Below are 20,080 nucleotides of genomic sequence, written 5' to 3'. Positions count from 1 at the left end.
TATTAGGAACATCCTAAAAAGTAACAGCGGCCGACTAGATTTTTTCCTAAAAAAATTACAGCAGCCCAGTAGATTCTTTATCAGAAAATGTTTTTTGTCCTGGCATGCAATGCTTTACATTTTATTTTTTAATTTCAAATCGGTGAGTTTTATCAAAAAAATACAAGAGATAAAAAAGTTTCTAAACAAACTAAACTATCCAAATTAAGATTTTTTTTTTGATAAGATTTTTCTTTAAATTTCGTTAACAAGAATGATACGGGTAGTTTATTTCAACCCCTTCCACTCATTTTAAAAAAGTGAAAAAATTACCAGAAAGTGTGTTTTCATAACAGTAATGCTTCCATAAATTTTTATTAGTCTATCTCTTTTCGTTTTCAAGATAAAAAATAAAAACATTATTTTTCCGCCATCTTTGTACCACGATATCTCCCTAATGGTTGACTTTTGACCCAACGTTTATGAAGCAAACTACCCTTTATTTTGAAACAGGAATCACCCCCTGAAGTTTTTCGCATTTGTTTTGAAACACCCTGTATACGTAAGTATTATACACTCACCGCGCACCGGTGCGAAAAACGGACCCTTAAAATTTTGATGTATTTTGAAGCTTTATATATTTTATTCTAGTGGACTGATTTTTATAATCTTTTAGCAATTTGTGGCTAAATTATTTGACATTTTAGTATCTCTTTCTAATTTAAAAATGAAAGTCCCGGCTGTCGATTATAAGAGGAAACACAAAATGTTATATTGGTGAAAGTTTGAGACATTCTGTGGAATATGCGAAAAAAAGCAAGGCATTTAAAAATCATTTTATCATCTAGATGCATCTTTTGTAGATAGTTTATTTTTTTGTTCTTTCCAATACTCTAGTTTCTTGGAGATATTCGCCTCTGAAAAAGACACTAATATTTTTACGTAATTTTTACATTAAAACCATGCATTTGCTTTTCGTCCCAGTCTATGCAATATTTTTTATAATTTATGTAAGCCACTGTTATTGAAAATTATTGTCTATTGGCTGTTGAGCAGTTACTCTGGCAGAGATGGTTTTAAGTCCAAGTTGTATCCGCTATAGTTGTTTTAATTGAAGATGGTAGAGAGCAAAATTATGTTCCTAACAGATTTAGGTGTGCACGAAGTATACTTCACTGTGGTGCAGTGGCTTGCTCTAGACAAGTTCATAGGCCCGACATCCAGGAACCTTCATATGAGAACTTTCAATCGACACCATCGACTTATTGTAAGTTTATCGCTAAGAAACCTCCGTTTGCAAGCTTTTCAAATTTATAATGAATTGCACCTAAGGAACGTACATGTTAGTGAACGGACTCTAAAAAGAAGATTAAACGAAACAGATCTTATGTCAAGAAGGCCTACTTCGAGACCACAACAGGTTTGTTCACTAGAACCTAAAAACAAAGGGAAGGTTTAATGTAAAAATGACGAAAAAATGTTAGTTTCTTTTTCAAAAGCGAATATCTCCAACAAAAATAAAGCTGTTGAGATGAACCAAAAAGCAAACTATTGAGGAAGATAAATTTTTTTAATTAAATCCCTTGCTGTCTTAACATATTCCACAGGGTGTTCAAACTTTCACCAAAATATCAACATTTTGTTTTCCCTCGTATAATTGACAGATGGGAACTTTTATTTTTGATTTAGAAAGACATACTAAGAAGTCGAATAATTTAGCTGCATATTGCTTAAAAAACTCATCAAAATCGGCCCACTTGAACAAAATATATTAAATTTTAAAATTTATCAACATTTTAACGTGCCCGTTTTTCGTGCCGGTAAGTGTAGTATACCTGATATTATTTTAATGCAAAAATAATTAATATAAAATAAGATAACCTTCTATAAGATTTAGGTTTTAATAAAGAAAATAAATACGCAATATTTTCAGTAAATCATCTCATAAACCACTTTGATATCTTTGGGCAATTTTCTCAACTGTAACCACCGCAGCCTTATATATCACATACATACGAGGAATCAGTAATTACAATTTCTTACAATTATAATTACTTTTATCTTGGAAGGGTTTCTTTGTATCAATTTACATTATTGTAAAAAATGGTAATGGAATTTTCGTATTACTCTAATTTTGGCAACGTTTTACAGAAACCCGTCCAAATCACAGATTCTTGATTTTTTTAAGTTATTTTCCCGCCCCAAGCCGACGCTTTGTATAAAAAGCGCCGACTTAAATTGAAATCACGCGCCACGTCGGCCACGTTCCGATGCGCAGAGAACCGAACTTGATTTTCCGCGCATCGGAAAAATCGCCGACATCCAAACATCCCCCACTTATCCATTCAGGCAAGGCGCCAGTCACAGCCTTGACTCAAATGAACGTTCACCAAAACTTACCGTCGACTTACCTATTTACACACCTTCATCACGCGCAGTTAACCTCTCCTCACCACATATGTACCTGAGCTTTTTACTCAATGAAAAATGGAATAGATTTTTTGAGGATTTTCTTCGAGAAGAGAAAAAATATGTATAGCAACCAACAATAAAATTCGTACCATTTTTTATGGATGGTTGCCCTGTTAAAACCGGGTCTTTAATAATTACAATTAAAATAACTATAAAATTCAAATTAAATACATAATATTACTTCAATAAGTTAAAAACAATATTTAAAAAAAAATCGGACCCAGTTTTATTGCTAACAAATAAAAAAATAATAATCGTTTTGTTTTGAAACAACACAATTAAAATGGAAAAAGGATTTTTTAGTACATAAACATAATTTTATAATTAAATGTTTGTTTTTATTTTAAAACGATATTTTACATAGTTTGAAAAAGCCCAGCTCGATTATTTTGTTCAACTCAAAACGACAATTACAAACTTTAGAAAAAAAAATCCCATAAAACATGAATTTCTCTACGACAAATAAAGCAGACGAAAAACTTCTAAATAGAAATAGTACACGATCAAAAAATTGGCAAATTATAAAAGAAAGAAACCGTTTATTTTTCGATACGATTCTGGCACTCGCGGTATGGATTTTAGCGAAAAAATACCGGAATTTGCAGCATCCATTGTTAGTCCATCGACTTTAGTTCTACCATGATCATCGCTGCCAATGGTAGATAATATTGGAACTGGGAGATTACAGAATCTGAAAAAATGGACGTTAATGCATAAAGAGTTCTACAACAGTCAATTAAGTTTAACGATGAGCTTAAAACTGCGGTATAACAATAAGCACACGGCCACACAGAAAGCGTTTTTAGCGTTTTGCGTTTTTTGCGTGTCAAGCGCCTTTGCGATTTTACCTTTTGAAGCGTTTTTTTATTCGTTTCCATTAAAAACACGCAAAAGAAGCGGCGCGACAGGTCTGCAGTTTCTATCAAGATGTCAATTAGTAACGTCGCAAGCTCGTGGATTCCCGGCCCGTTCAACAATCAATCCTATGAGAAAGAGATAGGCGAGATCGGCGCGGTTAGCGTTGAAGAGACTAAGATAAAGATATGCTCGGATCGATCGTTGAACGGGCCGGGGCATATATTTGGCGGCAAAAGTAATCTGCTGATAGTGCCGGTGGTGTGTGTAAAAATAATAATTATTATTTGCCATTTATTTTACGAATTTTAGTTTATTTGTGTGTATATTTTTTATGTTGTAGTTTTGTGGTTACTTGTGTGTTATAATTATAATATAATAAATAATTATAATTATATAATAGAATAGTAATTATTACTAACGCTGTTAACGCAATTTTAGGACATGATTTATGAAACTTTTTGAAGTTACGCGCGCTGGGAAGAAAAATTCAAAACCGTGACATACGAGCTAGTTGTAACGAAACGTGTTAACGGCTTAGAAATACACAGCGACGCAACGTAGTATATTTTTTGTGAGCAGTCCACGTGTTTATCAAAAATATTGATATTTTAATACAACTTTTGTAAAAGTGAATCAAATTATTACGTGTAAAAAAGCATTTGTTACACCTAAAAAACTATTTTTATTTTTTTTTTATTATACGCGAATAAAACTGTTACAAACCAAACCAAAAACTACTTTTTACGCGTACAAAACTATTTATTGCCCGTTACGCGTATAAAACTATTATTACTGGCAGAAAACCATTTTTACGCAAAAAAAATAATTTTTTATATGTAAGAAACTTATTGTTTCTGGTAAAAAAAATTTACGCCAAAAAACTAACCTAACTAAACACTTTTTACGATAAAAACTATTTTTTACGTGTAAAAAAATAATCCTTTAATTTATTACTTTTTCAACATTTCAAACTACACTTTTCCAACATTTCCTTAAAATTTTTGAATTTAATAGAATCTTCCTAAACAGTAAATGTTCTCTATAAAAATATTTTGAGATAATACTCTAAAAAAATGCATACTATTTAATTTATTTTTATTGTATTATTAAATGTTACGTCCGCCTATGACGGGGTCTCATCTTAGAAATCGCTAAAACATTACAGAAAACAAACTGATTTGTTTTCATTTGGGTTTTTTGAGACACGCCGAACGCTACACGCTTTTGGTGGGGCCACTGCATATAATCTTGCTATTTTGTTTTAGTCGCAAAAGACGCTTCACGCTAAAAACGCAAAAAACGCTTTCTGTGTGGCCGTGGGCTAATAATCAACGTTTTCAAGCTTGTATCAAGAAATTAAATAAGCATAAATATTCATTAAATAAACTAAACTATTAAAAACTTCTTAAATATGCTCTCAGGTACAAAAAACGCAACAAATTTTTTTTTTGTCAAATTGGTGTTGTGTAATTTTAGACCAATTTTCATGATATTTTTAGCAAACTGTATATAAATATATCAACTTTAACTTATAAACTGGGTATATAAACTCTAGTATTTGCTTATTATACAGGGTTAATCGAAGGGGCGTTTTTTACCCTAACTTTAAAACACCGAGGAATAATTTTGTCAGCAAATTTTCCTAAAACGCTATTTTTCGCCCAGAACCATGTCTTTTGAGTATTTTGTTTTTTTCACGCATGTCAACACACGCCTTGGTTAATTTTCAAGTGCGAAGTGAACTTGAAAACCAATAATTTGTAATTTTTCCAATAGAATATAGAATCCGGAATCACAGCTTATTCATTGCAGCTAGTCATCTTTAGTCCATGTTGTGATCACTAATAATATAATTTTGTACACTAAAATACTAAATTTATTTTATACTAAATGTAACGCCATTGGAATTTAACACCATGCTAAAACCTATTAAACATGCTCAATTTAGTAACATCAGTCCATAGCTTAAGCTTTCTATAGTTAACGGTATAATTATTAAACAATTTAAGGTAAATATGCATCTAGCAGACACTAAAAAACACGAATACCAAACAATTTAAAATAAATACACATCACAAACTTACTATTTTAACATTATCAAAAGAACTTTTGTTGCACTTCTACTAGTTTCCTATTGAATAAAAAATCACTAGTAAATCAGTGAAGCATGTCAAGAACAATAAGAGCATTTATTGTGAATGATCAATTGTAACTATAAGTATAAAAGCAATTCCTGATAGATGATAACAAAATAACAACTATAAAAAATTATCTTACAATATTTTTAAATATAAATCGATACCATCTTTTGACTGCAAAACACATAAATACAAAAAATTACTAGATTTTTTCATAAATAATAACATAATCCCGAAATAATGGGATTGAAAATTTCGTCCGGGATTGAATGCCCTAATTAAATCTACTTAACATGAAACTTAATAAATCAACCATATTACACCAAGAAAATATTAATGCAACACGCTATTATAATTACACAATTCAACTGTCTTGTACTCACTATAAGCTAATAAGAAAGAATTATTCTTACCAACTAGCCGCAGGAGCCGTGGTCTGGCCACCCTGCTGACTCTTCAACTTCCTCAGTTCTTTAGTTGCCCAATTACACAGGCCTTTTGTGCGTTGAACCCTCGATCTTCTACCTTGAGACAACATCTCATTGATCGGTTCCAAATCTAGCAGAGGGAGCATGGGTGCTCCAAAACATACACATAAATCACCAATAATGCCTGTAAATAAAAATAACCCATTAGTTAATTCAGTTTCGTGGTAACGGGAAAATTTACTAATAGTTTTTATTGTTTTGGGCAGTTGTGACATTCTAATTCAAATGCAAAGTTCGCCTCTATAAACATTTTATATTCAAAAACAAATGTTATAAGTTTGAAGTTGCCAAACTATAAGTAATTTTACTTTTAAATCCAAACATATTAACCATACAAGTAATACCCCTATAAAGGTTAGTTTATAGGGGTTAAAAACTTTCATGTCAATCAATGACCTAGAAATAGTCAACGCCAATTGTAGTTCTGTACTAGCTGTATGAAAGAAAATATACAACTTCACCTGAGTATACGGGGTGCGTCTCAAAAGTGGCTCTATAACTTTTTTTTTAGATAAAAAAACGAAATTTGGTATGTTAGTATACTAAGGGCTGGCAAAGGTTAGTCTTGGATCGAGATTTCCGTATGTAAGAAGAGTACAATGCGTTTATAATGTACTGAACAAAGAGAAAACAGTAAACACGTTGCCAAACGTATGAAATAAATCGAGAAACTGTGCACATTGCTAAGAGACGTGGAAGGGGATCAGATTTGTCGCTGGTCGACCCAATCAATACTTCTGTTAGTACTTAAAGTTCTAGGGAAAGGTGTACATCATGCTTTCAGCTTCACGATTTAATTATGTCTCGTGATACTTTATTTGTTTATTTATTAACGAGTCGTTGTAATTTTCCCTATAGCTTCAAAATTTTTAAGTGCAAGTTAGAAACACTTGCATTTTTAGTAAAAATAAGTGGAATTGAGATGGTGTTAGACAGTGATTGCGCTATTAGAACTCTGAATTCAAAAATCGATATCTCGAAATCTATTAGAAATAATTGATTGTAGTTTTTTCAAAAACTTTCTTAACATTTCTGCTATATTTTCTTCACAGAGAGTATGTGAAAATCTTTGTAAATAAAAAAGTTACACGATTGCTGAAAATTGCGTTGCACTAAAAGTAAATGGATGGGTTTAAAATTTTTGAATGAAAAAACCACCTTATCGAATTTTTCTTATTTAAACATATTGTAAAGGATCCGATCTTCAAAATAAAAAAAGTTTCAATACTAAAGTGGTTCTTAAGTTATCTTAAGCGTGTTATGTGTTAAAAAGTTGAGTTTTTAAATTATCGCGATTACTGACGTTTCCTCGTTATAAAAAAATGGACACGCTAACGATATCCTTACAATTCCATTTCAGATGCTCAGAAACATATCTAATGATTTTATCTAGTTATCTTTTCGAAAAAAAAGTTTTTTAAAAATAAGCGGTTTGCGATCGTGGTTTTACTTTACTTGACAGGGAAAGGCGTACCGGCAACGCCGCAATAGCACGCCGTCACACATCTCTCACTCCGACTTAATAAGATCCCTATGCGATTTACTTCAACACATGTAAATACCGACCCAAGAGTAACAGTGGCCAGCACGGTATGACATAAATTAGGATTGATTGTCGTATTCAATTGTTTTTGGTCACTTCCTGTTTCGCCGGAAATGACTACAACTTTTGATTTACCCTCGGTATTTTTCTACTTTATTCGATAGAAAATAAAACTCTGAATAGAATTGTAGTGGTTGTCTGAATTTCAGCAGAACGTATACCCTTAAAATGAAATTGGTCCCATCTTTTGACATGTCACACAGTACACAACAAAACGCCTTTTCCATTTATAATAAGAGTCTTGTGCTCTCAAGCTTCTAGAAATAGACTATAGGTGGAGTTGTTTATAGTATTATGCATGTTGTTGCCGTCACTCTCTTTACACAAATTTATTTACTAGCTTTATATGTACTTATATATTGAACCTACCTGCAGCTACGGCCATGGTGCCATCAGAATGCTCAGAATCTTGAGCAACAACTGTGATAAACTGGATAATGAACGGTATGTGGGGTTCTAAGAGGGAAATGTCGCCAGAAGGAGTGTTACTGTCGCCTTTTAAACCTTGAATGAGCCCAGTGTAAGCATCTAGAACGCCCTCTCTCAATTCATTTAGGTAGTCAATCATATCGTAGTCGGTACGATCAACCTGTACAGAGCCAATAAAAAATATTAGTTTTTTTAAGTAATTTATTATTTTTCAGAGAGATTACCTGTGCTTCAACGTGTTTCTTTCTTTATCTAACAAAAAAATATTTCAAATTTATATAAATTTGTCAGATATGTCACCAAAATTATCATATACTATAACTAGAATCAGAGTATAATGTAAAGAAGATAATTTCAGAAATCTAGAGTAGGTTGATTGATAAAACACCAATCTTTTAATTATCTTCTTGAAAATGTTTTTGTAACTGGTAGCAAACAAAAACCTTTCGAATATTTTCATTTTGATTTAAATTATTTGAAACTTTGTGAAGCACGAGTATTTCTTTATCGCTTAAAAATGTGTGACTGATTATAAAAAAAATCTGAACAGAAAGAAATAACGTGCCTTTACCTGCGCTTGGGATGCTTGGGCTAGAGTAGCTAAAACTATGTCTAAATATTTTTTAAATTCGGTTCCTATGCTCAGAGCAATATCACCAAAAACTGAGAGGATCTGCGGCTTTACACTCCGATGAACGGTAGGCTCCCCAAGATTTTCTAACAAAAGTGTCATGATCTCATCGCAATAAGGCAAGGCCTTAATTTTTAACGCCCTGAAGATGTCACCAGTAAGACCCACTGCAGTGCCACAAACCTAAACGGAAAAGAAAAACAATTATGTAATGAAAACTTTTAATAAAAAGCTTAAAAAATGAGCATATCAAAAATCGTAGATCGACCCCGGCCGGCGGGACTCCGACGGAAATGGCCGATTTTAATTCCGGTTTATCAGTGCCGTTCTAATTTTATTCAAAACGTGTAAAAATATGATGTAAGGTAGACGTGGGGTAGACTCAATAATTTGTTTTATTTTACGTTGTGAATAAATGTTGGTAGTTATTAAAATTGTTATAAAAATATAAAATTCTAATAAAAATAGATAAGTTATAATAATTTATTTATTAACACAAACATCCGACACGCTACTGAAGAAGGTAAGTCAAATTGACGTATCTAAATTCTTTGACATGTAGTAAACAAAAGCAAAAATGCAAGAAAAAATTAGTAATAATTAGTTAATTTTAAATGAATTTCATAAATGATCGGTTTACTACATGTATGTGTATTATATAGTCACTTACTAGAGCGAAAAGTTATTCCATTATTTCCCTCGATTTTTGACCTAGATCTACCGCACGCTACACAACCAACTATTTTAGTCTTTCGATAAATCGCAATAGTGTAACTGTTAACAATTTGGTTCTAGATTTACTACCTTTAAACAACTATCAGTAGTAGAATAAATAATAAATAACATAAAAAAAGCGCAGTAAACACTGACAAATCCACAAAATTTCAAATCAAATTCAAATGTGTCAAATTAATTAAACACTGAAAATGGCATGCAACTGAATAGCATTATACTCCTTCCTTAAATCTTTTAATTCAAAGAATGAAAAAATAATTTTTAAAAAATAAACACCTACTTGATACTCTTGGTGATTTTTCAGGCCAAGATATAAAATCGGCTTGAAAGCGTCCATGTATTTTAAGAAACCATCTCCTAAAACCTCTGTTAAAGTAGAAACAGCCATAATAGCATCTTCTTGAACACCTCCAGTTTTATGAGAATTGAACATGGTCAAAAGAGCTGTCATGACCTGAAAAAAAAGTTAACGTTAATAAGTTATTTGGTACATACCGGCAACTCTTACTTTTGGGTCGATATTAACATGTGTGGAAGTAAATCGCATAGGGATCTTATTAAGTCGGAGTGAGAGAAATGCGACGGGTAAGTGCTGTTGCGACGTTGCCAAATCTCCGGTACGTCTTTCCCTATCAAGTAAAGTAAAATCACGATCGCGAACCGCTTATTTTTAAAAGACTTTTTTTTCGAAAACATAACTAGATAAAATCATTAGATATGTTTCTGAGCATCTGAAATGGAATTATAAGGATATTGTTAGGGTGTCCATATTTTTTATAACGAGAAAACGTCGGTAATCGCAATAATTTAAAAACTCAACTTTTTAATACAGAACACGCGATAACTCAAGAACCACTTTATATATTGATGTTTTTTTATTTTGAAGTTCGGATCTTTTACAAGATGTTTAAATGAGGAAAACTCGATAGATTTGTTGTTTTTTAGTTCAAAAATTAAAAAAAACTGTCCATTTAATTTTAGTGCATATCAATTTTCAGCAGTCGTGTAATTTTTTTATTTGCAAAGATTTTCACATACTGTCTGCGAAGAAAATATAGCAGAAATATTAAGAAAGTTTTTGAAAACACTACAATCAATCGTTTCTAATGAATTTTGAAATATCGATTTTTGAGTTCTAATAGCGCGACCACTGTCGAACATCAACTCAATTCCACTTATTTTTACCAAAAGTGCAAGTGTTTCTAACTTGCACTTAAAAATTTACAAACTACAGAGAAAATTACAACGACTCGTTAATAAATAAACAAATAAAGTATCACGACACGTAATTAAATTGTAAAGCTGAATGCATGATAATCACCCTTCTCTAGAATTTTAAGTACTGATTGGGTCTACCGGTTGACCGCGACGAATCTGTTGTGACGAATCCTATTCCACGTCTCACGTCTCTTAGCAATGTGAACAGACTCTCGGTTTATTTCATACGTTTGGCAACGTTTTTAATGTTCTCTCTTTATTCGGTACATTACAATCGCATCATACTCTTCTTACATACGGAAATATCGACCCAAAGCTAACCTTTGCCAGCCCTTAGTATACTTAAATAGATCACTCACCGCATCTGAAATTTGAGGAGCGTCCTCTGGTGTAACCTTTCTCAAAACTGACTGCAAAGTACCACATAGCAAGGATTGCAAATCGTTGAACTGCGAACGGTCGCTGTGACTACTGATTTGTGATTCCATCTGAAGTACCTAAATATTAGTACGTTAATGATCTGTTTACCTTCTATAGTCCATTTGAACTACTCGCCCTTACCTGCTGCAGTCTATCCAAAATAACCATAGTAGTTTTTTGTACAGTTACATAGCAATCCCTAGGCGAATTTTTAATCATTTCCATTAAAGCTTCGTATGCAGCAGGTCGGAGATTGGCTTGAGCTCCGTCAGGCCTATCAGTAGCTTCTAATAATCTGTAAATACACTTTTAATATTTCATTCAATTAGAAAACTCTACTATTAACCTCTGAACAATAAATTCGAAGAATGGTGACAAACAGTATGTTTCGGGAGTGGTTTCTTCTCCAACTAGATCGCAGGTTGCCGCTTCATACGCCGCCTCCGCCAGACCTTTAAAAATATGTTAAAAATGAATTAGATTAGTTTAGTATATCTATTATATAGGGTGATTCACGACTATGATACGTTAGACGTTTATGGAGAAACGGTGATAGGATTTTCTTGATAATTCGGATTTTTACATAAAGGCACCTGCTCCATATATCTAAAATATTATCAGCGTTACAGTGTTGACAGATCATTTGAAAAGTTGCAGCATCTTTGTTATTTTAAATGGAACCAAACACCCAGGATATTATTACATTTTTGGAAACTATTTTCATATTTCATAATTTTTATATTATATTAACCTATACCTATCTGTTGTAGTTTTTGTGATAAAAATAAAATATCTGTTAAAATGACTAAAACACGATCTTGAATAAGCACTGGTAAAATCATGAATTGGACATTTTTAAAGCAGAATTTTGGGTTATAAGTTAACGAAAGTCGATATATCCGATCTGTCTAAATCAACCTATTGAATATTACACAGAGTACTCGAGTTTCAAGCGATTGCAATAACCCAGTGATCGCTCGAGCGAAATATCACTTGTATTTAAAATACGGTTTTCACCCGTCGCTTTAAGTACTCTTGTACTTTGAAGCATTGTCGATATAGGTCGTAAAATTTTGTTCCTCAGATAAGCAACGGATAAATATATATACGGCGTCGTATAAATTTGCTACCTGCAATGTATGTAGAAAATTCGCTCGGCTTTTTATCGAGTATGTCACATTTCAATTTATATCATCCTAGGATCGCTTGCGTTCGTTGCTTGGTACTCGTCACTTGCATCGCTCGTTCATAATCGAGCGATGTCGGTTATTTCAATAATCGAGTACTCGAGCGAATTTTCGCTCGAGTTATCCCATCACTAATCATGTTCCTATTATACCTAAACCTTCCAATTTTTTTAAGTCATATTTCAAAGTTAATAATTCTATTATAGTTTCATTTCAAGAATTTCGTTGACATGACAATTTTAGAAATTTAGCAAATATAAAGTTTAATTGATACAAATACAGTTTGAATATTTGTCATGATAAGCACTTTCTTTAAATGTCACAATTATAATTGAATGATTATCTTTTAAATAGCTTAACTATTTTTTAAATAATATACACAAACTTAAATTTCAAATAACAATGATTTAAGCGATTTTATAACAAACGAAAATAAATATTTTTTGATCTCCCCATTTGATATCTAATCGGTTGATTTAGACAGACGAATAAGTCGACTTTCCTTAACCTATAAACCAAATTTCAGCTTTCAATGTGCCCAATTTATGATTTGACCAGCGCTTATTTGAGATCATGTTTTTGTCAATTTTACACGTTTTATTTTTTTATCTCAAAAACCGTTAGATAGGTATAGGTTAGTATAATAGAAAAATTATGAGATATGAAAGTAGTTACGAAATATGTAATAATATACCAAAATGCTACCACTTTTAGTATGCAGCGGCAACACTGTAACGCTGAAAATAATTTAGACAGATGCAGCAGGTGCCTTTATGCAAAAAACCTATAAATTTCTAAAATTTTTAAAAAATCCTATAACTGGTTCTCCATAACCGTCTTGGTTAATGATCATAGCCGTAAATCACCCTGTATATTATATATTTCTATATAAGTACCTGAGAAAGCCCAGCAAACATTGGCAGCTACTCGGGGTTCAGCTTTCAGTCCTGTAATTAAACTTTCCAAGAGTGGTTTCAAGAATGTTTCGTTTATTGCCACATCAGGTATGATTTCACATATACGACCGAATGTCCACGCTGCAGTATCGCGAACCTAAAAATGATGGGATGCAAATACTCCTTTAGAATTATAAAAATGCACTACACTGTACCATTACGCTGCTATCATACATAAGCTCAATTAGAGTGGGTACAGCTTGTTCAACCAGTGGTTTTAGAGTATTACTTTCTAGTCCGCCAAGGATTGACCCAAACGCCATTAAAGAGGCATCTCTAAATCTCCAATTATCTGACTTGATATTATCTATAATCAACAGAAATAAATAGAAATTGTCAAACCCAAAAATAAATGGAAATATTTTGTGCAAACCTTTAATGAATGGCAAAACATGGGGAACAATCTCATCCTCGCAACATGTAGCTAAAAGCATTAAACATACTCCAGCTGCTTTACTAGGATTCCAATCGTCCTCATCATCAAGTTCTTCCTGTTTTGTTAATTTTTGTAATAAAATCGGCACAATAAACTGTAAAGCTCCTTTTGCATAATGACGCGAGACTCTGTATACAAAAAATATTTTAAAATAATCTTTGGAACTACATGGCTATTTTTAAGTATAAAAGTTACATTGTGCTATCAAGAAAAAACTTTATTTTGTTTTAAATAGTATGCAATAGCGAGTTCCGAATAGCAGTTAAACTAATAAGGGAAAATAAATATACATTTCCGCCGTTTTTATGCAAAAAGGGGGTTTCATGGTAACAGGTAACAGTCAATCAGTACATGTCATCAAGGACCAAAAATAAAAAGAATTGTGTGGGTATTATGTGCGCATATCTGAAGTGAAACTTCTTACTAACTGCTATTAAATTGTAAGATTTGAAGGACATGTTTTAAAAAGCGTTGTTTGAAATGTTGAAAAAGTAATAAATTAAAAAAATATTTTTTAAGCGTAAAAAATAGATTTTTTCGTATTTCAAATAGTTTTTTTACACGTAAAAAATAGTTTTTTTGCTGTAGACTGTGTCTCGCTAGCTCGTGTGACACGGCCTTGATTTTTTACTCCCAGCGCGCGTAAAAAAGTTTCACTTCAAAAAATGTTGATAAGATAGTTATTGGACTGACATAATAAATTTGGATTTTTTGTGTTAAAAGGTTCAATAGAAACTGTTTTATCATACCTGTTTCTAAAAAAAGTTATGATTAGTTTAAAAAGATCAGATGTATTAATGTACATAAAGCCGCGTTCAAGCTACTCGAACAAAACGTTCGCGAACATATATAATTCACACTATATACGCGTAGCAGCAGGTCGTAAACGACGGCACAGCCCATCGCATCGGTCCCGAGGACTGAGGTGCGGGGAAGAATGCGACAACCAGTTTGCTCTATAGATCTAGGATGCGTTTAGGTAGTCGCTGTTTTTTCGAGTGCGCGGATTTCGAGTGCAAGCATTTTATTAAATAAATTAACCGGTAAACAGTTTAAGAACTTTTGTCGTTAAGAATCAATATTTAGCAGGCGGAGGGTTACAGGGGTCTTTTGGTAGATTATTCGTTATAGTGTATTTTTAAGACCTGTATTCATTTTCAGTCGATTCTACCAGGTGTTTCTCAAAAGGGCCTCACTTTTTTACTTTTTATTTTTTCAGATAATACAACAAAATTTGGTTTGTTAGTATATGACATAAATCGGGATTGATTGACGTATTCAATTACCTTTGGTCGCTTCCTGTTTCACCGGAAATGACTACAACTTTGTATTTTTATACTGTATCCTAAGTACTTTTTTACTTTATTTGATAGAAAATGACATTCTGAATAGAATGACATACCATACGTCACGTTTTAGATACGTTTTAGACAATTCCAATTAAATAAAAATAGCATTTTAAATTTCAATCTAGAGTGCCAAGACTGAGTTAAAACTATTAATTTGTAATCAAAGAACTTTGGAAACATATATTTGATCATGTAATTTTTTTTCGTATCCTTTCATGGCCGCTTAAAAGATGCCCAAATCGTATTTTTAATGGTAACTCAAATTTTTCAAATGGTACGAGGCTGGCTCAGCATATTTGGAAAAAGCATTTTTTACGAATAATTTGCCACATACTTACCACATACTTGGTATTTGGAGTAAAATTGTTGTTACGTTTATTTATGGCCATTTTTAAGTCGTTATATAAATTATCATTCTATTTAGAACGTCCTTTTATATCATATACGGTAAAAAAATACCGAGGGTACCATTTAAATCAAAAGTAGTTGTCATTTCCGGTGAAATAGGTAGTGACCGAAAATAAATGAAAACGTCGATCAATCCTGATTTATGTCCTATACTAACATACCAAATCTCGTTTTTATCTAAAAATTAAAAAGTTATAGAAGTGAACCACTTTTCCGAAACACCCGGTATATTTATTTCTAAAAATGTAATGGTAAAATTTCATTTCCGGTGTCAAACTTCCTATTAAGTAGTAATTTTTAAATTCAGAATCCCATAATAATTCCGGTTTTTAATAAAAATAATCAAAAAGGTCTTTAGTAACAAAAATGAAATTATATGGACGAAGTCTATCTACATAGCTATTCACACTCAACCCACAATAAAACTAAAATTATAAAATCTTTTCTTTGTGTAAACAAATTAGTTTTAAATTTTTCACGATTTCAGTCAATAACTGCGTCTCCCATTGTCGAATACTCGGTAAAAAATAAAAATCACAGATAGACGCCCGAAATTAAATGAGACTCTTCCAAGTGCTCGGTACAATGTCCGCCGAAATGCACGCCGTTCGCTCCTTTTGATTTACCGACACCCGTCGGAAAAAGAACGCGCGCGCTCTAGCATAGGCAGACGCACGCTCTGGCGTACAAGCTAGCCGTTCGGCGCTCCGCGCTCCTTAATAGGCCTAAGCTAGCTGTACTTGTTGGCTTTATTATTTATAAATCTACCTATCTCACAATTTTCACTTAGTATCTGTTTAATTATATATGTTCGCGAACATTTTGTTCGAGTAGCTTGGACGCGGCTTAAGACGATCACCCGGCCATCAACTCGCATCGTTTAACGTCGCTTAACTTGGGTCATCTATCAAGAACCGGTGTTTCGACGTAGCTGGGCCGTTGCTCCCTATCGTTCTGAATTATTATGCAATATTAAATACAATTTCACCTCTAAAATTCTTATTTATATTTAGTTTTTATAGAACTTATACACTAGTATGTATATTTCATCATTAAAATAGTAATGTCTGCCTGTATAAAATATGACCACCAGATATAAGCCTATTTATTTAGAAATAATGTATTTTTTATTATTGCTGTTTGATTTTGTAGAGTCTGTTTTTTTTTAACTTTTTCAAACATTTATCTCATTAGAAGTGCACATAAACGTCATACAAATTAAAAACCGTTGCACGTCATCGAGCACATGCATACATTTTAGACAGCGTTGTTGCCAGATTGTCGGAGAAAGAAAATATTTTTGAAACATTTACAATACATAAGATCTATTAAAGATGCTAAATAAACTTTAAATTGATAACAGCTTTAAACAGTTTCAGGCAGGGCTGAACAATTTTTAACAAAACGTGTTTTTTATTGTTTAAAACGCTTGTTTTATACTCGTTAACTATATTCTGTAGATGACATTCAAAGTTAAGAAATATACTAAATCTTTCAGAAAATGCTGGCAAATGTCAAATAAACATGGCACTGCTACAACCGCTTCCTTTGCTTTGCCAACACAAAATTGAGCAGTAAAATTGTGGCAGCACTGCACACATTTATTAGTGTATTCGATGGCGTGCAATGGTTTTTATTTTGCATGACCTCTAAAATACTATTTAATACTAACTTATTTCCCTAAATGTGAAGATAGTGGTAGTACATATTTCAAAAATGTTTTTGTCAATAATTTTGAGAGACCAATGAAACTATTCATTTAGGACACTAAATATGTTGCATCTTCACTCACATTTATATCTATGTTTTCAAGTTTTATCTTATCATGTTTTACGGATTTGCAAAGCCAGTTAACTGTTATTGTTTTGTTTGCTTTGAATTTAATTTTTGTTTATATTTATAGAAACACTGAAATATTTTTGGAATTAATTTTCTTTGATAAAAACCATTGAGTAAAAGAGAATGCAGCAATCTACTTAAAAGATTACAATTTAAGTTTAGAAATAAGTTTGTCACACTGTAAGCAGGTATACTAACTAAAATATTTTGAAAATGTGCACTGTGACTGTGAGTGCCATACTATACATTTTGGAACAATGGATAAAAAATGATACCCTGTACATATTAGAATTGGCAAATTAGAATCATACAATAACATTAGATGTGAATATTGAGGAATAAAAAATAATATATTTTGTCACTGATACTCCAGAACTTGAATATAAAACACATAGAATATAAAAATGCAATACTGAATGCATTTTTTAAGAAGAAATAAAATACCACATACCTAGAAGGTGGCCTGCCAGCTTCCTGAGCTTCAGTATCTTCAATTGCTAAGTCAACTTCCTCATCACTTACGTTCGACCAAAATTCTATTCCTTGTAAAGCAACAGCATCATTTTCTGATTTCATAGCTTCCAAAGTTATGGGAAATAAAGCAGGTGCCATATATGTCTCCATGTGTTGGTAGTAGAGTGACATAATTTTTACTAAACATTGTAGAGCAGCGACCTACAATAAACACATTACAAATAAATAGTATATTTTATTGTTACAAAAACAAGTTTACTTTAATTTGAGTATCAGCTGATTGTGTGGCTTCACAAACAACTTCCATGATATAGTTCCTCTCAGTGGGTTGTTCAAAATTTGCTTTAGTAAATTCCAACGAATTGAGGAGAGCTTGTGTAGCAGCTAATCGAACATGACTACTAGTTTCTGTCACTCTCATTCCATGTACTATAGCAGTTAGAATATCATTTGATTGAGATACCAGTACGTCACAGTCAATTTCCTAAAAAATTCAATAATAATTCCAATATCTTATAATGACGTTAATATTCTTACTTGACAAATATATCCGATAGTTTCCAATGTTGCTTCTTTCTGCATTTCAGATGTTGCATTCAGTATATTATTAACTAATGTACTAATAAGATCTGGCCATTGTCTCTGAGGCAATTCAGTAACTGCTATATATGCAACACATTGAGCCGCTGAAGAAGGACGATTTGTTTCTGTTCCTAATGCACCGACCACCTTAAAAAATATCCTTATTAACAATGAACTTCATTAGATTTCGTGATTACTTACATTCTTCTTAATGTATGATCTGATGTCTTCAGGAAAAGACAACCATCTTTGTTGATATTGCACTTTAATATTTGGATCTTTGGATGTAAGATGATTTTTAAGCTGCAGACCTGCAGCCATTCGGGCGACAGGGCTATTACCTCCATGTCTCAAAATATCCGACAATGTTTTAATAAAACCTAACACATTTGTTGCTGCTGCTTGTTCAAGGAATGTTGAAGCTTGTTCCAATTCATTTTTATCTATAATATCAAAACGTGAATATGAATTATATCTACACCACAAATATTAAGAAAAATCATAAGATATTTTGTATACACTGACTTGGAAATGTTAAAATGATAAATTATAAAGAATAGAACAGGAAAACAAGGATAATTAAGAGAGTTAAAAATGAACAGCAATGATATTGTCCAGTCTTCTTAAACTTTCCAGATATATTGTTATAGATGTGATCCTCTTTCTTCCACAAGCCCTAAGCAGATTGGCAGGGATGGTTTATAGGCTGCTGACCTCAAATCGATTGAAGGTTATCATGTTTATAGTAAACCGATATAAATAATGTTCATCATAATTAGAAGTGTACTTTCCATAGCATTTTACTGATAAACAAGGATAAAATGGAAATGACACGAAAGTTAATTGGCAACCTGACGAACATCAACTTTGTACTTACCCGGTGATATGGTCTTTTCTAATACTTGTATAAGTTGAATAGCTTCTTGGTGCATCGTGTATGTATTTGTGACCTTCTTAGTTAAACTTATTTACGATATTACGCGATTTTACTAGAAAAATACCGGCGAACACCACATGTAAGATGATTCAACTGACAGATCTTTTGCGGGAAGGAACGAAACGGTTCCTACGAATATTCCTACGCGAGATTTGACAGATGAGTTAAATTTTAAATCGTTACTCACTGAATTCAAAAATAGCTCTTATTAAAACGTCAGACTACGTCATCTGTATACCATACACGTAATAAATGTTCGCAATTAAAACGATATTTTTGCCTGTCATTTAAAATAATAGAATTATTATGATAAACTTCATTAGAGGAATACTACTTTATAAGGCGGGGTTTTTAGTTCCGTTAGGGTAGATTTATTTTAATAAAGATAGATGTTTATTGTTTTAATTTGAAACGTATGAGCTACTAAAAGACAGATGGCACCAAAATTTTTTTTAATTTTTTTGTAAGCACATATAAAGAATTAAAATATAAAAAAAATGATAACTAAATAATACATGGCTAAGTCATTTTTAAATTTAATTGACTCTTTGTGAATATATCTCTCTTGATTTTAGTAATATAATCTAAGGATTTTATAAATCAGGATTGTAGGCTTGAAAATCGATATTTACAAGCGGAAGTGAAGTATGGAACCAGATACAGTACTATTATAGAATTCTTTTGCAATTGCAAAGAGAGGTTTAAAGCTCCGCCAACAGATGGCGCCTCAGTGCACATTTTAAATAAAATAATTCGTACATCTGGTACCTACGATTCCAGAAGAAAAGCTGGAGAAGCCGAAGAATTTCACATTTTTCAAGCGTAGCATCAGATCAGAGAATCAGATCACATTTGTCTTACGAAACAATCCACTTTCGATGATTTTATGACTTCCTTAATTCTAGTTCGAAATAGTTTGTCGCTATTATTTGCCAACATCT

General features: G+C 32.3%; 1 protein-coding gene across 3 annotated transcripts; it reads right to left on the bottom strand.

Moving 5' to 3' along the window:
- Positions 1 to 2,792: 2,792 nt before the first annotated feature.
- Positions 2,793 to 19,373, bottom strand: LOC115887378 (importin subunit beta-like). Of its 3 annotated transcripts, none has more exons than XM_030906792.1 (16): positions 19,080 to 19,373; positions 18,404 to 18,645; positions 18,158 to 18,349; positions 17,880 to 18,104; positions 17,598 to 17,821; positions 13,488 to 13,678; positions 13,270 to 13,421; positions 13,055 to 13,211; positions 11,318 to 11,423; positions 11,113 to 11,266; positions 10,911 to 11,039; positions 9,614 to 9,787; positions 8,533 to 8,781; positions 7,908 to 8,127; positions 5,861 to 6,059; positions 2,793 to 3,142 (listed from the first exon to the last, which is right to left on the bottom strand). In XM_030906792.1, coding segments are annotated over exons 1-16 (2,670 nt in total). In that variant the 5' UTR covers positions 19,135 to 19,373; the 3' UTR covers positions 2,793 to 3,141. The 3 variants fall into 3 exon arrangements, with proteins under 3 accessions (XP_030762652.1, XP_030762650.1, XP_030762651.1); XM_030906790.1 differs by having other exon boundaries at positions 10,911 to 11,048; positions 19,080 to 19,372; XM_030906791.1 differs by having other exon boundaries at positions 8,539 to 8,781; positions 10,911 to 11,048; positions 19,080 to 19,372.
- Positions 19,374 to 20,080: the final 707 nt, after the last annotated feature.

Source organism: Sitophilus oryzae, unplaced genomic scaffold (assembly GCF_002938485.1).
Source record: "Sitophilus oryzae breed Bouriz unplaced genomic scaffold, Soryzae_2.0 scaffold_563_pilon_pilon, whole genome shotgun sequence".
Lineage (NCBI taxonomy): Eukaryota > Metazoa > Arthropoda > Insecta > Coleoptera > Curculionidae > Sitophilus > Sitophilus oryzae.
The sequence above is the reverse complement of the archived record's forward strand: the minus strand, read 5'-3'. Positions and strand labels throughout refer to the sequence as shown.